At 42.5% G+C, this 23,253-nt stretch overlaps 1 protein-coding gene across 4 annotated transcripts in view; it reads right to left on the bottom strand.

The window, feature by feature from the left end:
- Positions 1–23,253, bottom strand: part of DNAH3 (dynein axonemal heavy chain 3) — a 175,842-nt gene that overhangs the window by 86,131 nt on the left and 66,458 nt on the right. For 3 of the 4 annotated variants that reach the window (XR_009544967.1, XM_060172848.1, XM_060172850.1), the window contains exons 24-34: positions 20,456–20,657; positions 17,068–17,160; positions 15,304–15,414; positions 14,867–14,981; positions 11,444–11,642; positions 8,614–8,722; positions 8,271–8,384; positions 6,830–7,006; positions 4,581–4,672; positions 2,181–2,400; positions 1,297–1,431 (exon numbers count right to left, since the gene is read on the bottom strand). Coding sequence is in view for 3 of the 4 variants with exons in the window: in XM_060172848.1 (XP_060028831.1) it covers positions 1,297–1,431; positions 2,181–2,400; positions 4,581–4,672; positions 6,830–7,006; positions 8,271–8,384; positions 8,614–8,722; positions 11,444–11,642; positions 14,867–14,981; positions 15,304–15,414; positions 17,068–17,160; positions 20,456–20,657 (1,567 nt within the window). In the remaining variant the exon portion in view is untranslated. The remainder of the gene's footprint in view (positions 1–1,296; positions 1,432–2,180; positions 2,401–4,580; positions 4,673–6,829; positions 7,007–8,270; positions 8,385–8,613; positions 8,723–11,443; positions 11,643–14,866; positions 14,982–15,303; positions 15,415–17,067; positions 17,161–20,455; positions 20,658–23,253) is intronic. The other variant, XM_060172849.1, reaches the window with a different exon arrangement.

The following is a 23,253-nucleotide window of genomic DNA, read 5'->3' as shown; positions in this document are numbered from 1 at the left end:
GTCGGGGATAAAAAAACAACAACAACAACAACAACAACAAGGGCAACAAAAAGGGAAAAGAAATAAAAAAAAAAAAAAGAAGTTAGTCCTTGCAAACCTTCTGGTCTGCAAGACATAAGTCAGTGAGGATGAGGGGTTAAAAGAGAATCCTCAAAAGAATGCTTGTCCATAATCCCAAAGGGGAAGCAATTTAGGGGAAGATAACCAGAGGGCTCTGAACGCCAATTCCATCAAAACCCCAAGACCCAGAGAGAGAAGAAGAGAAAAAGGAAGGGAATTTGGAAGTAGCAATCGATGTAGGTGTCATATATATGTATATGAGATATTATGGTCTTTTTCTTTCTTCTTTTAGATTGTGGGTCCCTCAAAGAAATTACATAGATGTTTCATCTTTGAGACTAAGTTCTCATTAGTTTTCACCATGGATGTAAGCAATAAGGAAGATCTATGGGGCAGTACTTGAAGGGACAAATGTCACTCAGCAAATATTTATTAAGCACCTGTTATATGCCAGATGCTACTATAGGTGCTGTATACACAGTAGAGAATAAAGATAAAAATGTCCATCCATTCATCCATCCATCCATCCATCCACCCATCCATCCATCCACTCATCCATCCATCCATCTAAGTCAAGAGGATTGAAAAAAAAGTTCATATTGCCACCAGGCTTATCACTGGGGTTCAGTGACTGCATGATGAATCCACTGTCCCCGGGAGATTGACTATTTATTTATTTATTATTTCTTTTGACAGGACAGAGAGAAATTGAGAGGGGAGGGGGGAATAGAGAGGGAGAGAGAGATACATCTGCAGACCTGTTTCACTGTTCTTGAAGCTGCTTTACCCCCTGCAGGTGGAGAGCAAGGACTTGAACCTAGGTCTCTGCATGCATGGTAATGTGTGTGCTCATCAAGGTGTGCCATTCCTCCTTCCTTTTGTTGATTAAAGTAGTAGTGAATTGGTTTTCTATCACTGGGAAGTGATAAAGTACTGACAAGCTCAAAGTAACCTACCTAACTCCCAGTGGTTCAACGGCTTTGTTTCACCCTCCAAAAAAAAAAAAGTAGTCACAAAAAAGGGGAGTTGTAGAAAAATACATATCAAATTTTAAACTTCAGCTCCTGAAAATGAAAACTGAAGGCACAACAGATTATTAAATGGTCCTTTTACTGCTTTCTCCACTTAGGAACTGACTGAGTCAGTTCATTTCCAGTCTACCATAATTCTGTCTCATGCCTGACTTCAATGAACAGTAACCCAGAAAAGAATCCCATATGGGCAGCAGGCACCAACCTGGATAATTTTTCCAATAAACCAAGGTACTGGCTGGAGTTTCATCTTTTTAATGTTTTCATTTAGCACTCCCATAAAAACTTCATAGTCTGGCTTTGGAAGAACAACTCCCGGAAATAGATCTGAAATAATTCCCTGTCAACAAGAATTCAAGAGAAGGTGGGGAGGTTGAATTATTGAATATTTGACCTCAGTATTGTCCTAAAATGAGATATATCTATAGACCACAGACATTTTTCCTACACCAAGACTTGTTCACAGTTAAAAATTCCAACACTATCTGTTAAAGGATTTTTCTCCCAAATAACTTTACACAATGCTGGGAAATGAACCAAGGGTCTTATGCATGTTCAGTCTTAAAACTACATATGTAACCAGAGAGCTAGCAAGTGGGAGAGAGTGAGCAAACATGTAAAGCACTTCCCCATCCATGAAGCCATTAGAGGGGACTATACTCAGGGCAAGATGTGCACTCTAACTACTGAGCTGTCCCAGCCTTCCTAAATAAATCTAAAAGGCAGCAAACAGTTAATGTGTATGTATGATCTGTCAGCCAGTGTATAGAAATTAAGATAGTAATGATTTCTGTGTTTAAAGAGCTTGCAGCCTGTTATGGAAGACAGACAAAAGTTAATAAAAACTATCCCAAGTCTTCAGCAGATTTTAACACCATCAGTGAAACTTTCTTATTCAAATCAAGAACCTGACAGAGTTGTTGCTATCATGATTATTATCTTTCACTGGAGAGTGGATGTTTTGCAATAAGGGTGCTGGTTGGAGACAAAGAAGGTGTCAGGAGCTGGGGAGAAGATGCCAAAGGAATAATGTTACATCATCAAAAGTCGAGTCACACTATTTGGTCCAAATCCCAAACCACTGCCTACCTGAAACAGAGGGACATCTTGAGCCAAGAACTTGGCCAGGTTGACATCGAGCAAGGCTCGGAGCAGCAGGACGCTCTCATTTTCCTCTGGATACTTGAGCTTCAGGTTGCCGGCAGCAGTGAGCACAGACTTGACAGCACGCATGCCATAGTCATAGTGGTGCTGGGAGGAGAGCTGCTCAGAGCATAAGCGGTAGGTCGCCACGATCTTCTGGGCTAGGCTGAGAGGGCAAAGACAAGTCTGTAGACCTCCAGAGAGGACCATATCTTGCTCATCAGACATTTCCAACACCCCTGTGATCTGCCCTTTCAGAAGCCAGGCTTGCTTAAGGGTTGATGGAAAGAGTCTATCATTTGAAAGCATCTTAGTAGAGTTAACCAAATGACCTAAGAAAGCATGAAAACTCTCATTCAAAGGTACAGTGAAAATAATCAAGCCCATACACTTGAGTACATACAACACATCTGTATAAGAAACATAGATACATGTAATTTTACATGTATATATGAATGTATGTACATGCACATTTGAGAAAAAATATATATCAGCTTATCAACAGTGTTAGTCCCTAGAGAGTGATCTGAATGAAGGATTACTATTGGGAAGCTTGTTTTTTTGTTTCATTTTGTTTTGTTTTGTCTCCAGGGTTATCACTGGGGCTCAGTGCCTGCACCACGAATCCACTGCTCTTGGTAGCCATTTTTTCCATTTTGTTGTTGTTGTTATTGCTATCATTGTTGTTGTCATTGCTGTTACCATTGCTGGACAGGACAGAGAAAAATTAAGAAAGTAGGATGACAAGAGGAGAGAAAGATAGACAACTATAGACCTGCTTCGCCCCTGCAGGGGGCTCGAGCCGGTCCTTGCACTTTGTGCCATGTGCGCTCAACTCAGTGCACTACTGCCCAGCCCGCTAGGTTTTTTTCTCAATTCCACAACATTATAATGTTTTTTCAATGTTTAAATTTTTTATATTTATTTATTTTCACTTTTTGTTGCCCTTTTTTTATTGTTTTGTAGTTATTACTGTTGTTGTTGTTAATGTCGTCATTGTTAGATAGGACAGAGAGAAATGGAGAGAGGGGAAGACAGAGAGGGGAAGAGAGAGAGAGACACCTGCAGACCTGCTTCACTGCCTATGAAGTGACTCCCCTGCAGGTGGGGAGCTGGGGGCTCGAACTGGGATCCTTACGCCGGTCCTTGTGTTTCGTGCCACATGTACTTAACCCACTGCTCTACTCCCAGACTCCTATTTATGTTTTAAATTTAAGAAAACCAGTTCAAAATTCAATAGGCTCAGCACACAGCACATGTGTACTCATGAGTATGGCCATTTCTTTCTCTTTGTGGGCACATGGTGGGTCTGGTCCCTAACACGACTAGGAGTGGGAACACCACTAAATCTTAGTCACTGGCATATGAATGAATGGAAAGTATGTCACTTCCAGAGTTGGCCCGTAAAAACCTTCAAGAGACCCTCAATGCTCACATTATATCTATGAGATAAAAGCAATTTGAGTTCTTTCCCTTGGGAAAGAACTTCCCCTGGCCATAAAACTCCATTTTGAATTTCCAAGCAGTGAAAAGTAAACTTTTACTATGTTAAGTTATTGGGATTTGGAGGTTGATGTTATCCTAATAAACTTATGTGCAGTCCTCTTGCAGTGAGCCTCTGTACAAGCTTAATTTATGTCAAAAGTAAAGACTTTGTGTTATCTACCTGCACCTAGTGTAGGATGGGGCATAAGGCAGCTCAATGAAGATTTGTTTACCAATTGAGTCAATACTTAGAGTGAATATAGGAATCAATGAAATCTAGGTCACCTGTTGACAACATAACCCTATTATGACTGAGGCAGCCTCTTGGCCTAGAAAGGATGACATTCTGAGAGTATCTCCCACCCTTTAGAAAAAGAACAAGGACTCTCAGACCACAAAGATGCTAAAGGCCTTGTGGAGACATCTACAGTGAAAAAAAAAAAAAGTCAACTGACTGTGGCCAATAAAATGTAAAAAAAAATGCAAAATTCAAAATAGAACAAAAGTCATATTACAACAAGCATTTGTAACCTTGGTGCATGTAATGAAGAGATGTGTGTGTGTGTGTGTGTGTGTGTGTTAGAATGAGGAATAAGGAAGTCAATGACTGAGATGAGTAGCTGCTTTCTTTAACATAAACCCGGGTCTATGTATAGAGAAAGGACTCCTTACTTGTGAATCTGGGAAGTCCCAGAGAAGTATGGGGTCAGAACCAAAGAAAAGTTCACACACTTCCAGACCGACCAGTGAGCAGAAATCCATCTCTCAAGTTTCTCCACTCGCCCACCTCCACCGCGCCCAGGGGTTAACCCATCTTGAATTTACTACCCTTTAGAGCTACTGGGAAACAATGTAATATACCTTCTGGAGTCCAGAAATCCCATCGAGTAGAGGGAGATTTCTCCAATGAGGGCATAATCTGGCACCATCATGGCCACTGTCCGGAACAAGGCCTGGAAGAGGAATAGCCGCTTAGAACACAATCACATACGGTGAACACTGGATGGGGTGGGTAAGGCATAGCTGCAGCAGCTCGAAGTAACATGATTGGTCTACAGGGAGGAAGAAAAGAAGTATTGTAGTTCTCTCTCCCTCTCTTCCCTCCTCTCCTCAATTCCTCAATTTCTCTTTGTTCTATTAATATAGATAGATAAATAGATAGATAGATAGATAGATAGAGATAGATAGATAGATAGATAGATGGACTACAACTCCTGGGAACAGTGGATTCATTGTGCAGGCACCAGTGATAACCCTGGTAGCAAAAAAAAAAAAAAAAAAATAGCAGTGTGATCACCGAGCCCACTCCAGGGACAGTCCAGAAAAGGAGGGCTAGAGGACAAGTCAGTGCAGACAGACCAGCTTCACTGCATTGCCCTATCCAAGCATATGCTGTCACACTGGGTGCCTCAAAGGGTGTGGAAGGTTCTAGGTGCTGGTTTCCAAACAACATCTCGGTCTCCTATACCAAACGAGGTCACTGAGGAGTGCCTTTCAACTACTGGAGCTTTCTAGTGTTCAACATGGACCATGGAAGTCAGTAGGACTATAGGACCAAGAGAATCAAAACAGTTAAATCAGATCTTAAGTCCTCTTCCTCTACTTACTAGCTATGAACTAGTTGTATAATGCCACTAAATCTCGGGGGGGTTTTTTGTTTTGTTTTTTTTTTACCTCAAAATGGGTTTCGAGCATACCCTCTTTGTGGTTATCAATGAGAACCAATGGCATCGTGTAAGTTAAGTGCTTTGAAAAGTGTGTGGTATATATTGAATGCTATTAGCAGTTCCGGTTATTATTACTTTACATCTTAGAGAAGTGACTTGTCATGTGGTTAGCTACAGCTAGAGGCAGGACTAGAATCCAGGGTTACTGATCCATGGTGCTTTCTCCTATACCATGCTGTTTCCTGAAAGTTGCTTGTGAAGATTTAGCATAGCTCTTGGAGGGAAAGGTGAAGAGGGGAATGACAGCTAGGAAGTAAAACACTGAGAAAAGTGAGTCCCAATTCTACACTAATATTTGCCAACTTACGTCGATCTACCTGTAGGGCATGGACTTTTCTTTTTCTTTTTTTTTTAAATATTTATTTATTATTTATTCCCTTTTGTTGCCCTTGTTGTTTTATTATTGTAGTTATTATTATTGTTGTTGTCGTCATTGTTGGATAGTTCAGAGAGAAATGGAGAAAGGAAGGGAAGACAGAGAGAAAGAGAGACACCTGCAGACCTGCTTCACCGCCTGTGAAGTGACTCCCCTGCAGGTGGGGAGCCGGGGCTCAAACAGGATCCTTATGCTGGTCCTTCTGCTTTGCGCCACCTGCGCTTAACCCGCTGCGCTACAACCCGACTCCCAGGGCATGGACTTTTCTTACTGATCTCCCTGACTATTTATTCTCCATTCCCATGGAGGAGGAGTGGTAATAAGATTCAAGGGCATTGAGGGTGGTATCACAAGCCTGTTGAGCACACGTTACCATATACAAGGAGCCTGGTTCGAGCTCCTGCACCTCACCTGTAGGGGGAGTCAAGGGTGGAGTGATGAAACTGGTCTACAGGTGTCTATCTTTCTTTCTCCCTATCAAGCCCTCTTCTCTCAGTTTCTCTTTGTCCTATCAAAAAAAAAAACAAAAAAAAACTGGCCACTAAGAACAGTGGACTCATGGGACTAGTAGTCCTGGCACTGAGCCCCAGCAACAAAGCTAGTGGTGATTAAAAAAAAAAAAAATCAATGGCACTAACTAGAATGTGTTTCTTGCAGGTGGAGCATCATGTACTAAAGTCAGTGAGCCTGCTTTTTGCTCCGCTCCTCCTATATCCAGCCAACATTTCGCATTTATATCACCTGCCTAGCCCCCATAGACAACAGAAATGGAGATCCTTGTTCTAGCATTGTTTCCCACTTCTCACTGGTTATCATCTATATATTCCCCACCGATCCTTCCATGACTTGTTGGGGAGAGACTTAACCGGGACCAGACAACATTCTGTTACTACTTTTCACAGCTGAAAAAAATGTCACCCGGTCCCATTCATTAAAACCATAGGGTACTTGCAGAGAATTGTATACCATATGGTACACCTGGCAGTTATATATATGCTAATGCTTACCTTAAGGTTATCTGGCAGCTCGGCCCTGCCAGCATACCCGGGGTTCATGGTGATAAAGACAGCACAGGTTGGATTCAGAGCGAGTTCAGTGCCTTCAAAGATGAACGTCTTCAACTTCCGGATTATGGCTTGTTGAATACTGAGAATCTGCTGGGCTACCACAGACAGGACTTCTACCTGTCATGAGAAAGCCAGGGGCAGATGTGAGCATCTGCTTCTGACTCTGTCAGAGTCCCCTTCACGTAGAAAAGGAGGGATCCAGCTGCCCTAGAACAGATCTTCAGTCAAAATTAGGGATGTGACTTGGCATTCTGGCAAAAAAGAAAATTCATGTGTGTATACTTAACACATTACTTACTTTTCCTGATATCTTTTGTTCTAGAATCTATCATAATGCTTGATACACAGAGGTATTTAAACAGTAGTTACTGGTTCAAATTGTACATTTATATCTGCATTCTTACCCCCTTTTGTGATGGCTCTTTTTTTACCACTGTGATAAATTTTTATTAATTTTTTTAACTTTATTTATTTTGGATAGATATAGGGGAGAAATGGAGGGGGAAGGGGGAGGTAGAGATGGAAACAGAAAGAGAAGCACATGGAGCACTGCTTTACAACTTGTGACATTTCCCTTCTGCAGATGGGGACCAGGGGCTTGAACTTGCATCCTTGTGTGTTGTAATATGTGCACTCTACCAGATGTGCTACTGCCTGGTCCCTAAATTTCAATTTGTTTCATTTAATTCTATTTCCTTTTACTATACTGTCTTTCTTCTTTCTTTCTTTCTTTCTTTTTTTAAAGATTTTATTTATTTATGAGAAAGACAGGAGGAGAGAGAAAGTACCAGACATCACTCTGGCACATGTACTACCGGGGATCAAACTCGGGACCTCATGCTTGAGAGTCCAAAGCTTTACCACTGCGCCACCTCCCGGACCACTGTCTATCTTATTTCTTTTTTTATAGAAAGTTTTTTTTTGTTTCCTTATAAAGATTTAAAAATTTTATTTATCATCTTTATTTATTTACTGGATAGAGACAGCCAGAAATTGAGAGGAAGGGAAGATAGGGGAGAGACAGAGAGATACCTGTCGCCCTGCTTCACCACTTGCGAAGCTCCCCCCTGCAGGTGGGGACAAGGGCCTTGAACCTGGGTCCTTGCACACTGTAATGTCAGCACTCAACCAGGTGCTCCACCCCTCTAGCTTATTTCTTACCATCTCCGCATCATGAACATAGGCAGAATGTCTTATATTTAGTACCAATAAAAATTTTTAATGAATGAATGCATATGCACATAAAATTTGCATTTTCTTTCTTTGGAGTTGTTTTCTTCTAGCTCACTGAGTATCTACTGTGCACAAGGGGTCTGCAACTCTATGCTGAGTAGCAGAAAAAAAGACCCCTGTCTGTCGCTTAGCCTAGTAGCAAGTTTACCTCAATCCTGTTGAATTCATCAAAGCAGGCCCATGCTCCAGCCTGGGCCAGCCCCTTGAAGAACTTCCCCATGGCTTTGTAATCCAGGCCATCTGAACAGTTGAAGACCACACACTAGAAGAGAGAGACAGGATGTGGGCACCACGGAAGGTGGGTTCCTTTGCATCTGAACCACCCTAAACCATTGAACAATGGAAGGTGCCTCTCTTCCTGTTTGATTAGAGGAGCTGGGGCCCCACTTTGCCTGCTAGACTAAAAAACACTTTCAACTTCAAGCCAGCTTTCATGTGTGGGGGTCAAGAGGGGAGTGGGAAGAGAAGGCAAATGGGCAGCATTTCCCTACCTGCTTGGCCAAAGCTTTGGCCAAATCTTTAGTGGTTTCCGTCTTGCCTGTCCCAGCTGGCCCCTCTGGAGCCCCACCAAGGTTCAACTTCAAAGCCCCCATCAGGGTCCTAAAGGGAAGGAAACAAGGCCTTACTTACTACTCAAGTTCTAAAATACAAGAAAGAAATCTGGTTTGGGTTTATTTTGCTTTGACTCATACAAATAGTTTGAACTTTTCCTCTGATTACATGACTTTATGATACAACATCATTGTAAAAAACATTCCATTTTATTCAGGATTACTACCTCAGAGTCTGGCACAGTGTCTGGTGCATGGGTGGCATTCATAAGCATTTATTTGAATGAATGATTAAATGAATAAATGCATTCACAAGAAGTGAATCGAAAGAAAAAAATTCCCATAAACTTCACATTCCAAAGATTACCAGTGCTAATGGAATGGTGAAAATAAATATATCCTTTCAGTAAATTATAAATTCTTGAATTCAGAACTCATATTTGATTCAGTTCCAGATCCCCAGCAACAGAATACAGTTCTTGGCATGTGTTGGGAACAAGATAAATATTATAAATGAGCCATGTGTTAACAGTGGTTTACAGCCCCTTGTATGAGCCTCTAGAGTTTTGGTTAGTACATCTGAGTGGATCTTTTAGATCTACTCTATTAGACTGAAGGTTCCAGGAGGCCATGCACAGTGTCCAGAAAATTGAAGAAATGGTTGAATAGTGAGTGGAATAATTGAATGAGGAGCAAAAAAAAAAAAAAAAAAAAAAAAAAAAAAAATCACAGAACAGAAAACAAGAAAAAGAAAAACTTTCTTTTTCTAACTGAAAAAGAAAACTTTCAAGACTTTATTCTTATAATTAATTTAAATTTAAATTGTTATAATTAAGCTATCATTCTGTAAGAAATACACAGGTTAGAAAATCTAAGCATGGAAGTCGAGCAGTAGCGCAGAGGGTTAAGCACACATGACGCAAAGCGCAAGGACCAGCGTAAGGATCCCAGTTCGAGCCCCCGGCTCCCCACCTGCAGGGGAGTCGCTTCACAGGCAGTGAAGCAGGTCTGCAGGTGTCTATCTTTCTCTCCCCCTCTGTCTTCCCCTCCTCTCTCCATTTCTCTCTGTCCTATCCAACAACGATGACATCAATAACAACAATAATAACTACAACAATAAAACAAGGGCAACAAAAGGGAATAAATAAATATTTTTTAAAAAACCTAAAAAGAAAAAAGAAAATCTAAGCATAACAAAATTGACGATTTTACCAAGCCCGATTTCTCACGCCATTAATTCTGAGGAAAATTCTGAGGAAAGTTTGCTAAGTACAGAATATTACTATCTCTTTATCAGATTAGGTGGCAGAACTCAGTCCTCTCCTAGGTCATTTTCTTTCTCTAGGACTAAAAATTTTTTTAAAAATATCTTTTTTAAGAAGATTTAATTGTAGCCCCTGGCTCCTCACCTGCAGGGGGTTCGCTTCAGAAGCAGTAAAGCAGGTCTACAAGTGTCTTTCTTTCCCCCTCTCTGTCTCCTCCTCCTCTCTCGATTTCTCTCTGTCCTATCCAACAACAACAACAACAAGGGCAACAAAAATGGAAAAAAATGGTCTCCAGGAGCAATGGATTCCTAGTGTAGGCACTGAGCCCCAGCAATAACCATGGAGGGGGGAAAAAAGATTTAATTGAAGCTGGGTGGTGGCACGCTTGGTTGAGTGCACATTACAATGTACAAGGACCCAGGTTCGAACCCCCAATCCCCATCTGTAAGAGCATAGCTTTGCAGAGTGGTGAAACACTACAGTAGGTATTTCTCTTTCTCTCCCTTTCTACCTCCCCCTGCCCTCTCAATTTCTGGCTGTCTCTTTCCAATAAATAAAGATAATAAAATTTTTTAAAAAGATTTAATTATTTTCAAGAGGAAGAAAAAGAATCAGAGCACCACTCTGGCACATGCAAATGCCAGGGATCAAACTAAGGACCTCTTGCTTGTGAGTCCCGTTTTCCACCCACTGTGCAACCTCCAGAGTCACTCCAGGTGCTTTTTTGGCCCTACCACTGGAGAGCTTTCTACTTTAGTATCATGTCATTTTCAAGGACAGGAACCAACATTCTGCTTGCTGGTTTTACAACATAAAATATGTTAAATTTATTTATTTATTTTTAAAAATATTTTTAATGTTTATTTATTTATTTATTCCCTTTTGTTGCCCTTGTTGTTTTATTGTTGCAGTTACTATTGATGTTGTTGTTGTTGTTGGTAGGACAGAGAGAAATGGAAAGAGGAGGGATTAGACAGAGAGGGGGAGAGAAAGATAGACACCTGCTGACCTGCTTCACTGCCTCTGGAGTGATTCCCCTGCAGCGCTTAACCCGCTGCGCTACAGCCTGACTCCCAAATTTATTGATTTATTATTGGATAGAGACAGAGAGAAATTGGGGGGGGGAGGTAGAAAGGGAGGGAGACACAGAGACACCTGTGGCTCTACGTTACCACTTAATGAAGCTTCCCCCCTGCAGGTGGGGACCAGGGACTTGAACCCGGGTCCATGCACACTGTAGTATTTGTGCTTAACATGTGTGCTACCGCCTGGCCCCTTAACCACATTAATTCACATTAAGACTCCTAGGGATTCTGATTTGTGGTTTAAGTTCTAGTTCCCATGCCCATCTATGGGAAGGTGGTAAGTAAGGGCAACATTCAAAAATCTGAGAATCTAGAAGGCAGAAGTGTAAGTTCAAGATGACCCAGCCTTCTTCCTCAGAGAACTTTCTTTCTGGGGAATGTAGACTCAGTCTTCAGGTCTTGGGTCATCTCAGGGTTTACCTGTAGCAGCGGTCGGTGAGGGGTGTAATGACCAGGCGGGGGGAATTTCCCAGGTACTCGTAGCCATACAAGGCCTCTGTAGTGATCATCTGCACCTGCACATCATTTGCCTCCCAGTAGTAGCGCAGCTGGGAGATCCACTGGAAATCATTCAGATCACAGACATTGTCCGAGGATAACTTAGCCACCACATCACGAGCTGTTGGGATAAAGGCATAGAGACGCCCGTGTGTGCAGAGCCATCAACGTCCTCCTGTCTCCAGAGACTCCTGAAGAGAGATCTGAGGATATTCAAAGTGGAGGCATGGCAAGTGTGTAACCTGGAGTGAGGCCACCACTGTCCTACCACTACCTAGCTATGTGACTTGAAGCAAGTTGCCCAACACACTCTATCTTCAGTGGCGTAATCTGTAAAGTGTGTGTAACAGAGTGCGTAATTTACAGAGCTACTACCAGGGGTCAATGAACACACATATAGTTGACCCTTGAACAACATGTTGTTGTTGTTGTTGTTTCATTTTCTTCCCCAAGTCCTGTGGCACTTTATTGAGGAAATGCTAAGTTTAAGGATTTTTGTTGCTACAAGGGGACATTTCCACACTCCCCCCAAGATAGGTGTCATTACATTTCATTCTCAATCAAACCATCATATTCCACCGCAGGGACTTAGATCCCCAACTTCCCTGTAGTGCTCCCCCCTTCCTCCTTCTGAGTCCCAGAATCTGCTGTAATAAGCTATAGGCTATTAAGAATCTATTCTCTATTGCCCTTTGCTAGAGCACAGGTTTTAACTGTGTGGATCCATTTACACACAGTTATTTCTAAATAAATACAATTGGACTTCCATACCTGTGGGTTATGTACTCACAGACTTAACCATCCACGGATGCCAGTTGATTGAACTACAGAGGTGTAATGTGTAAACACAGAAGGCCAACTATAAGGGTTGAGAGGGGGAGATCTCCAAAACCAATCCCCCACATATACCAAAAGGAAGACTGTACTGAGACTTTTGGGGGGAGTCAAAATATGGATTTTCCACTCTACAGGAGGGGTTTCTGTACCCCTACGTTACTCAACAGCCAAATGTAAATATGCACATATTCACATATGCACATACCTACAGAGGTCGGCAGACAGGATTTTGCCTGGCATATAAAAACATTACATACGTTCTTAGCTACTATTATCTTTCCCAATATTTTCAGTAGTGAGCCAGAGGGCTTTGCAATATATAGTCAACCCAAATGTTTTCACAACTCCACAAAATGACCCTCCGGCCCTAATTTAGGCCTCTAGCTCTTTATACCTCCAATATAATCAGTTAGGCCTCGTGTAGCCAGGGGTCTCATGAATCCAACTAGATATATTTACTTCTGATGAATTCTGTGATATGATTATGAGCCTCATTCAGTTTTCTCACAACCATAGGAGTTAAACCAAGTTATTTAACTTGCAGGCAGCTGGAAGTCTGGCCCTACATTTCCCGGACTCGCCCCATTCCTGCACGTTGCTCTCCCAGTTGCCTGCTGTACTGCATGCTCGCCCTGCCATGGCCGCTCCTCCCCAGACTTGTGTACACATGAAGCTGAACTTTGGTAATTAACTCATTTCATGGGCCTGGCCTATTCTTACTCCTGCTGATAACTGCTTATTTTGCTGTACTTAAAATATACCATTCCTTACTACTGTACAGCCATGTAATAAAACTTTGAATGTTTTAAATCTGTGCTAGCTGCCGTGTTCCTGCAAAGTCCTTTGATTTTTTAATTACAATACATTTCCCCCTATCCGCTCTTGGACAGAGAGATGAGACCCTGTAGCACTAGTTCTACCTTCATGAATCTTCCCCTTGTACCATGCACAGTGCTATCGTGTGAACCTGGGTTAAGTATGCACTTTACCAGGAGAGCTGTCTCCCAGTCTGAAAACTTCTCTTTTAGATAACTTTCAGTGTATTTGCTGCATTTATGTGAGAGAACCCTCTTTATTACAGAAGAATCTAAAACCCTGCACAGAAGAATGCTTGAAGATGATTAGACTAACGTTGCTCTTATGTTTCCTGAAGCATCCAACAACTGTTCGGGTTGTTGAAAGAACCCATGCGATGCCATGAGAGACCTAGGAGGAAAGTGAATCTCAGAAGACTGAATTGGGAGTCTTTCACTCTCACGTGTGTGTGTGTGTGTGTGTGTGTGTGTGTGTGTGTGTGTGTGTGTGTGTGTGTGTGTGTTACACACCTCACTGGGGGGATATTCTAAGCAGTAATCACACCTGCACTTATTATTCCCACCAGCTGGGTAAATGTGCAGATAAAGACCATATCCTCCCTCACTCTCTGATTTCATATTCTTCTGTCCAGATGAAATCAAACTGAAATAAGCATCCACCTTGAGGAAACTAAGATGTCATGGGATGCCAGTAGGAAGCTGGTGTACAAGCAAGAACTGTCCCCAGGCAACCCTGCTGGCCCAGCTTTAGTTTCCTTGGTGATGATGAAATGAGAATATGATGGTGTGTTGTTTTATATAAAGACACCAGTTTTTCCTCCTACTCTTCTTATCATCCCATCATCATCGTTATCACCATCACTATCATCACTGCTTTTTAAAAAATAAATAAATAAATAAAAGGATGAGGGGGGTCTGGTGGTAGCACAGTGGGTTAAGTGCATGTGGTGCAAAGTGCAAGGACTGGGATAAGGATCCCAGTTCAAGCCCCCGGCTCCCCACCTGCAGGGGAGTTGCTTCACAGGCGGTGAAGCAGGTCTGCAGGTGTCTGTCTTTCTCTCCCGCTCTCTGTCTTCCCCTCCTCTCTCCATTTCTCTCTGTCCTATCCAACAATGAACGACATCAACAACAAAAATAATGGCCACAACAAGGCTACAACAACAAGAGCAACAAAAAGGGAAAATAAAATGGCCTCCAGGAGCAGTGGATTCATGGTACAGGCACTGAGCCCCAGCAATAACCCTAAAGGCAAAAAAAAAAAAAAAAAAAAAAGGATGAGCTAACACACTCCCTCTCTAACACACTCCCTCTTGGCATCACTGCCCATATCCAGTCTCTTGGATTAGGAATAAGACAAACATGGGTTCAAATTATGAGTGTCTGCTACTTCCTGGTTGTGAATCCTCAGGAAGTTATGTACTTCTCTAAGCTACAGGCTTAGACTGTGGAATGTGTGTGAGATATTGTAGGTCAAACATGTAACACAAGCTTGGTACCTGGTGACCATTAACAAGTATTGGTTATGGTCAGTCAAGGGAAATGGCTCCCAGTTGATGAATCTCAACTAGCTGTGGTCATCACATGCTGTCAATGCCTGGAAATAGTGTGGAGCCGGGAAACATGAATCATTCCATCCTGAGAAGGGAGGCACCTGGCTGCTCTTCCTGGACAGTCAGTGATTCTCCTGGCTTACCGTGGACATCAATGACGGTGAGGGCCCCTAGAGTGAGTCGAGCCCCACTGCTCAGCTTCCCTCGCACCAGCTGGACAATCTGTGCAATCTGATCATTGCTCTTTTGAAGAAAATCCTGGCAGGGCCATAGAAAGGAAGAATTAATTCACCTGGATTCTTCTCTGGTAATCCTTTCCCGGGGAAATGTCTCCATTCATCCTCCCATGGCCGAAGTCAGGCTCCTGGATGTCACCCTTCAAGCCTCCCTGGCTCTCAACCCTCCCCCCCACCCCAGCCCTCAATTTTCAGTCCCACACTCCCCTTGAAAACCCTGGGCTTGATTACTTTTTGTTTTATTATTATTATTATTTTGAAAGCGTGGCCACTCTAGTTATTTGCCATTCAAATACTGGCTGAGTTTGAAACCTATCTGTGAGTTTCACAACTGACTCACTTACTGGTAGGGTCTTTTCAACCAGAGCTTGAGACACCTCCTGAGTCCAAAAAATGGAGGAGACACAGATCACCACCTGGCCAGGCCACTGCAAGACCCAGTGATTCCGGGGGATCTGAGAAAAGGCAGTAGGGTTCGTTCATCTTGTGTGTAAACTCATCTCTTAGAAACATTCCCACCATGTCACCCCCACAACAAAAACAACATCCCTCCCCACCCTCATAGGCTATTATAAAGACCTTTCTTTAATTTTTTTGTTATCTTCATTTATTGGATAGAGACAGCCAGAAATTGAGAGGGAAGGAGGTGACAGAGAGGGAGAGACACCTGCAGCCTTGCTTCACCACGTATTAAGCTTTCTTCCTGAAGGTGGGACTGGGGGCTCAAATCTGAGTTCTTGTGCGTTGTAACATGTGTATTCAACCAGGTGCGCCACCACTGCCCCCAAGACCTGACCTTTCTGAGGTTACTGATTTATGTCCTCCTCTCTGAACTTCACAATGAAAAAGAAAAAAAAATCACCAACAAAGCCATCAATTCTTTTTTTTTTTTCATGTTTCCACATACAGTGATATTCAAAGTATTCCCGTGTGTGTGTGTGTGTGTGTGTGTGTGTGCTGTGTGTTGTGTACTGTATGGGTGTGTGGGAGATGACCATTCCAACATCTTATGTGGCACCAGGAATTGAACCCAGGACTTCACTCATACCCAAGGCATCTGCTCTATCGCTGAAACATTTCCCCAGCCCCCATAACTATTCCTTTTGATGGCTACATAATATTACAGTGCTGTTCTACATATTTTCCCAGTAATGCCCACTCCACCACACACTTGTACTGGCCCAGGCTGACTTTTTACAGAGTGAGACAGAGACAGAGGGAGAGAAGGAAAGATACCCCAGCGCTTTGCACTGTGTGCACTTCACCCGATGTGCACTCAGGTAGCTTTTTTTTAAAACATTTTTTTAAAATCTTTATTGATTTTGAAGAGAGACAGAGAGAAATTGTGAGGGGAGGGGGAATAGTGCAGAAGAGAGACAGAGAGATACCTGCAGCCCTGCTTCACCACTCATGAAGCTTTCCCCCTGCAGGTGGGGACCAGGGACTTGAACCCGGATCCTTGTGCACTGTAATGTGTGCGCTTAACCAGGTGTGCCACCACCTGGACTCAGCTGTTTTTAATCTTTGGCTTGATCACAGGACAAAAGATAAGCTGTTCATCTATGGATACAATGCTAATAATACTTACTGGGACAGCAGGGTAAGAACAAAGCATGTCTCAAGTAGAGGAGGCTATGACCCCACTGGCCAATATTAACCTTACCAAGGGCTACCTAAAGAGTTAGTTGCTCCAGATTTGTTTGTTTGCTTTTTTTCTCTTGGTTCTTCTATCAGACCTGTCTGGTTAAGCTTTGAAAGTATATGAAAACCTACAGTGGGGAATGCTTCATTAGAATGAATTTTAAATACACCTATGCCTCCAACTCATTCACAGAAAGGGCTGGTCCCATTGCAACCACAGCTTTCCGACTGTCTTCTCTTGTTGCCATCTGCTTCTAAATGCAAGTGGTTCACCAGGTAGGTATGTAGATTGGACCAGGATTTAGAAGGCAAAGGAAAGAGACACGGAGTTGAGGTGTGAGCCAGTACAACTGAGATGGGTTTTGGTAGTGGACCGAGGGTTATGTACAACTGATTCATTTAACCTTCCCCCTAAATTCTTGCTGCCGAACCAACGCCCTGGCACGTGTGCACTGGTTCTCAATTACCTTGACATATGCCTCCATCCCAAGCCGAATAACTTCCCGCAAACTGGCAAGCATCATCTGCTCCACCTGCTGCAGCCACTTTTCCACCATGCCCTGCGAGGAGAGGCAGATGAGAAGCAGGGGGTTAGCCAGGCCCAGAAAGAAGAAGCATGAGAAGAACCCAGCTTTCTCACAGGTCAGAGCTGGAAGGAAGTAAAGGTGTGAAACCCTTTCAAGCCAATATGCTGCACTTTTTTTTCTTTGCCTCCAACGTTATTGCTGGGACTCGGTGTCTCCACCACGAATCCACTGCTCCTGGAGGCTTTTTTTTTTTTCCCCTCTTGTAGCCCTTGTTGTTTTATCATTATTGTTGTTATTGTTGGATAGGACAGAGAGAAATGGAGAGAGGAGGGGAAGACATAGAGGAGGAGAGAAAGATAGATACCTGCAGACCTGCTTCTCTGCTTGTGAAGTGAACCCCCTGCAGGTGGGGAGCTGGAGGCTCGAACCAGGATCCTTACGCTGGTCCTTGCGCTTCGTACCATGTGCACTTAATCCAGTGTGCTATAGCCCAACTCCCTGCACCTATTTTATTTTATATTTATTCACTGTTAGCTCAAGGCGGTGTGTATCTCTCATGGGGGGAGGGCACCTAAACAGGCATTTTGTTCATACAATTTTCTGAAAGAGACGACTTATTGGAAGGCAAATGACATTTATAATTCAGTTAATAAAATAAATGATATTAATTGCAGGATTATTTATAATAGCCAAGATATAAAAACAACCTAGCTATTCATCAGTGGATGGATCAATGGATGGATAAAGAAAATATGGTACATATAACAAATATGTGTATACATGAACACAAAGGGATATTATTCATCCATTTAAAAAAAAACAATAACCCTCGGCTCCCCACCTGCAGGGGAGTCACTTCACAGGTGGTGAAGCAGGTCTGCAGGTGTCTATCTGTCTCTCCCCCTCTCTGTCTTCCCCTCCTCTCTCCACTTCTCTCTGTCCTATCTAACAATGATGACATCAGTAACAACAACAATAATAACTACAACAACAATAAAAAACAAGGGCAACAAAAGGGGAAGAAAAAGTTAAAAAAAAAATCAGGACCAGGTGGTGGCAAATCCAGTTGAGTGCAAAGGTCACAAGGACCCAGGCTTGAGCCCCACTCCCCACCTGCAGGTGAAAGCTTCATGAGCAGTAAAGCAGGTCTACAGGTAGCTTTCTCTCACCTTTTCTTTTTAAAATTTTATTTATTTTCCCTTTTGTTGCCCTTGTTGTTTTTATTGTTGTTGTAGTTATTATTGTTGTCGTTGTTAGATAGGACAGAGAGGAATGGAGAGAGGAGGGAAAGACAAAGAGGGGGAGAGAAAGACAGACACCTGCAGACCTGCTTCACTGCTTGTGAAGCAACTCCCCTGCAGGTGGGGAGCTGGGGGCTTGAACAAGGATCCTTACGCTGGTCCTTGAGCTTCACGCCACGTGTGCTTAACCAGCTGCGCTACCACTCAACTCCCCTTCTCTTACCTTTTCTATCCCCACCCCCCCTTCTCAATTTTTCTCTGTCCTATCAAATAAAATAGGGGGGGGGGGAGGGAAGATGGCCATCAGGAGCAGTAGATTTGTAGTGCCAGAACCAGCCCCAAATAATCTCACCATTTGTGATAACATGAACTGAACTTGAGAGCAATATGTTAAGTGAAAGATAAATACTGTACAGTCTCACTTATATGTGACATCTCAGAAAAAAAAAAAAAAGAGGAGGAGGAAACGACCAAGTTTGTAGATACAGAGACTGGTAATCGCCAAAGACTGAGTACAGACCCACGTTCAAGACCCAGGTCCCCACCTGCAGGGGTGGCGGGGAACTTCACAAGTAGTGAAGCAGGTCTGTAGATGTCTCTCTGTTATTCTCCTTTCTCTCTCCCCCTCCCCTCTTAATTTCTCTCTGTCGCTATCCAATGATCAGTCAATTAAAAAAAAAAAAAGAGTTTTGGAGAGTGTGAGAGGAATGGATAAAATGGGTAAAGTGAGTTGAAAGCTTATACCCAAAGCTAGAATATAAATCAGGGGTGTAATGCTTAGCAATGTGACAAGTTAAGACTGTATTATAAATTTGAAAGCTACTAGTAGAATAAATCTTCAGGGGCTTGAAACTGGGATCCTTATGCCAGTCCTTGCACTTCCTTATGCCAGTGGGACTGCGCACACATGGCACGAAGTGCAAGGACTGGCATAAGGATCCCGGTTCGAGCAATAATAATAATAATGACAACAACAAGGGCAACAAAATGGGAAAAAATGGCCTCCAGGAGCAGTGGATTTGTAGTGCAGGCACAGAGCCCCAGCAATAACCCTAGAGGCAAACTTTAAAATAAAATAAAATAAAATATGATATAATGTAATGTAATATAATATAATAAAGAATAAATTTTCAAATTTCTCATCATGAGAAAAAATATGTGACTGAACAGTTGATGTATGTTAATAAACTTACTGTAAGGATCATTTTGCAATGATCAGTAAAATTGCCTGTTTCAATGAATAGTTCTAACTTCTGCATTATTTCAGAAGTTCCCAAACTATGCTGTATACAGGGCTTATATGCAGATCTTTAAAACCTAGATACCTGACTCCCTCACCTATATATTCTGATTTATTCGATATGGGATGCAAGCTGGGCATTTGGATTTTTTTTTTAAAGCTTTGCCAGTAATTTGAACGTGCAGTAAATTATTCAGTTTTGGAGTTTCGGGTAACTATCGCTCTTGGCTTCACCTGCCTGCAGGGAGTTGGTGTCTGGTTTGACTCCTGGTTGTTAAGGTTGATATGTGTGGGTGGCAAAATTCGGTCACCAGAGTGAGGCCAAGTGAGCTTGTCTGGAGCTCGTCTATTTCCATTCCTGAGTGCTATCACCCGGCAGGAATGGAAGAAATTTGCATTTTATTTATTATATAACAGTGCATAAGAAAATATCAGTGAAACGCCATGCATTTCACAATGTTCCATTGACCCATATAAATGTCTGCCCCAACAAGCTATCTAACTCCAATACTTTTAGCTGGATCTGTTCATGGAGATCTGAACAGCATTAGTTGTTTTGCTATGATTCCTGCTACTGTCTTCACATCAAGCTTGAAATTCTTCCACTAATTTATTGTGTCATGTGGACTGCAGTATAATATTCATCTTGCAGATGGGTAAGCCTCAGTTTCTCGATGACTGAGTAATTTTCCAGAGTTATGAGGCTCCCCAGCTGTTTTACTCAGGCAGCTTGGAACCAGAATCCAAATGCTTAACTAATATGTTCTGCCTCTAACTGGATTGATGATACAAAGAAAAGAACCAGGAAAAAAAAAAGGAGTGGGTGGTGTGGGCACCAGGGATTTACTTTGGCTTGAATTGGGTTGATCTTCTGATTGAATGGAACAGTTTCTTTCTCTGAGCTGATCATGCCCACAATCTCCAGACTGTCTGTGAATTTCAGCCTGGAAATTCCTTCAAAGCACTTCTTCAAGTGTGGTTGCACTCGGAGGGGGTCCTTTGTCTCTGACAAGATTTCCAGTAGCTCATCATTTGACAGGAAGAAGAATCTATTTAGAAGACAAAGGAGTGGGGGGTTGAATTGTTATGTGGAAAACTGGGAAATGTTACGCATGTACAAACTATTGTATTTTACTGTCAACTGTAAACCATTAACCCCCCAATAAAGAAATTTTAAAAAATGAATAAATAGGGAGTCTGTGGTATTGCAGTGGGTTAAGCGCAGGTGGCGTGAAGCACAAGGACCAGCATAAGGATCTTGGTTCGAATCCCTGGCTCCCCACCTGCAGGGGAGTCGCTTCATAGGTGGTGAAGCAGGTCTGCAGGTGTCTATCTTTCTCTCCTCCTCTCTGTCATCCCCTCCTCTTTCCATTTCTCTCTGTCCTATCTAACAACGACGGCATCTATAACAGCAACAATAATAACTACAATAACAACGATAATAACAATAAAAAGGGCAACAAAAGGAAAAATAAACAAATATTAAAAAAGAATAAATACTTTTAAAAATCCTTATATATAAATAAAAAAAGGAAAGGAATATGGCAATGTACATTCTTTTGAGAACTTCTTTTTCTAACAAGGTGATATTCCCCAATAGGTAGATAACAGAAAGGATGACCATGTCTTTCCTGGTCCCCAGATACATGTAAATATATGTTGATGTGTAATATGTCACAGCATATGTAATATAACATTATAGGTGTGAATCTATTTGCATGCATTTACCTTGTACTGTCTAGCTACTTATTTATCATATTTTTTTATCAGAGCACTATTCAGCTCTGTAGGCATAGGGGGATTGAAACTGGGAAATCAATGCCTCAAGCATAAAAGTCTTTTTGCATAACCATGATGCTATCTTCCACCCCTTTCTTTGAAAACTTGTTTGGAGGTTCTAGCAGGACAATGCAGCTACTCGTATACCCTCGACCAAAGACCGGTTGGTCGGTCATGTCTTTATTAGGGGAAGGCCGTCTTCTTCAACCAAGGGTGCAGCTTCAAGAGGGAGGAACATGGAGTGGTGAGGGAGGAAAGGGACACCCACCTGGCCAGCCAGATCACCCTCACATCCGTTCCACCCTTTCCTTTAAATTAGAGATAATTGCTTTCTTTTGCTCAGGCTCTAAAGTCCCCCCTCAACTAGCTTTCAAATATTCAAGGGATAAATGCAGACACTGACTCCTAAGATATAACTTCCATGATGGAGGGACCATATATGATCCCGGTCTTTAGTGTATATGATGGCTGGAAAACAGCTACACTATTTCCTTCCAGTTCCTCTCTCAGCAAGAAGGGCTTGATTTTCATATTGCTTGACCCCAGACCTAGTTCTGTTTTCTGATTTGACCACATGACAATGGTTAAGTGTGAGTTTGTAGGCAAGTTCCATGTCTAGTTATCAAGATGCTTTGAAGCCTTCACTCTTGCTGAGACCCTTGTGACCACCATCAGGTAAACAAATCCTCCCTTGTGTTCTGCAGGATGAAAAACATGTGTCACAACTATCCCTGATACCCTAACAGGAAGTCAAGCGTTAGACACATGCTTGAAGCCATCAACCCCTGACTGTTCAAGTAACAGAGCCTTTGCACCCAGAGGAACCAACCAGCTGAGGCCTACCCAGTTTGCCACCCCACGGATTTAATGATGCAAATAAACAGCTGCTGTTTTGAGCTTCTGTGTTGCAGGGGTGACTTGTTATGCATGAAAGCAAACTAACATACTATATAACTGTAGAACTGAACAGATAGGAAGAGTTCTGTTGGCTGACTAACCATCCTTAGTAAGGATGTCAATTTCCCCCACTCCCAAGTGAATTCAAACAGGCGATCTCTATGGATTTACATTGCCTCTATCAATGAATAAGGTCATGAGAGTAATAATATATCTGTGTAGTAATTTAATTAGATGGCACTGGTAATTGGTACACACTTTACATGAAGACCCAGGTTTGAGCCCCTGGTCACTACGTAGGAGGACCATGCTAGAGGGAAATTTCATGAGTGGTGGAGAAGGGCTGTGTCACCTCTCTTTTCTCTTTCTCTTTTTTAATTTTTAAAAATTATCCTTATTTATTTATTGGATAGAGACAACTAGAAATTGAGAGGGAAGGACATGATAGGGAGGTAGACAGACAAGAGAGACACCTGCAACATTGCTTCACCACTCACAAAGCTTTCCCCCTGCAGGTGGGGACCTGGGACTCCAACCCTAGTCTTGTGTACTATAACTTGTGTGCTCAACAATGTGCACCACCACTCAGCCGCTTGTCAATTTTCTCTATCTCTCTCTCCTCCTCTTTCTCTCAGCCTCTGTATAAAAAAAAAGAAAACAGAGGGCGGGGAAGATAGCATAATGGTTGTAAAAAGACTTTCATGCTGGGAGCTGGGTGGTAGCGTACCTAGCTAGGATCCCGGTTTGAGCCCCTGGTTCCCCACCTGCAGGGGGGTCGCTTCACAAGCGGTGAAGCAGTTCTGCAGGTGTCTATCTTTCTCTCCCCTTCTATGTCTTCCCTTCCTCTCTTGATCTCTCTGACTTGTCCAACAATAATGACAACAATTCTAATAACAACAATAAATAACGAGGCCAACAAAGGGGGAAAATAGCCTCCAGGAGCAGTGGATTCGCAGTGTACAGGCACCA

Source organism: Erinaceus europaeus, chromosome 15 (assembly GCF_950295315.1).
Source record: "Erinaceus europaeus chromosome 15, mEriEur2.1, whole genome shotgun sequence".
Taxonomy (NCBI): domain Eukaryota; kingdom Metazoa; phylum Chordata; class Mammalia; order Eulipotyphla; family Erinaceidae; genus Erinaceus; species Erinaceus europaeus.
The sequence above is the reverse complement of the archived record's forward strand: the minus strand, read 5'-3'. Positions and strand labels throughout refer to the sequence as shown.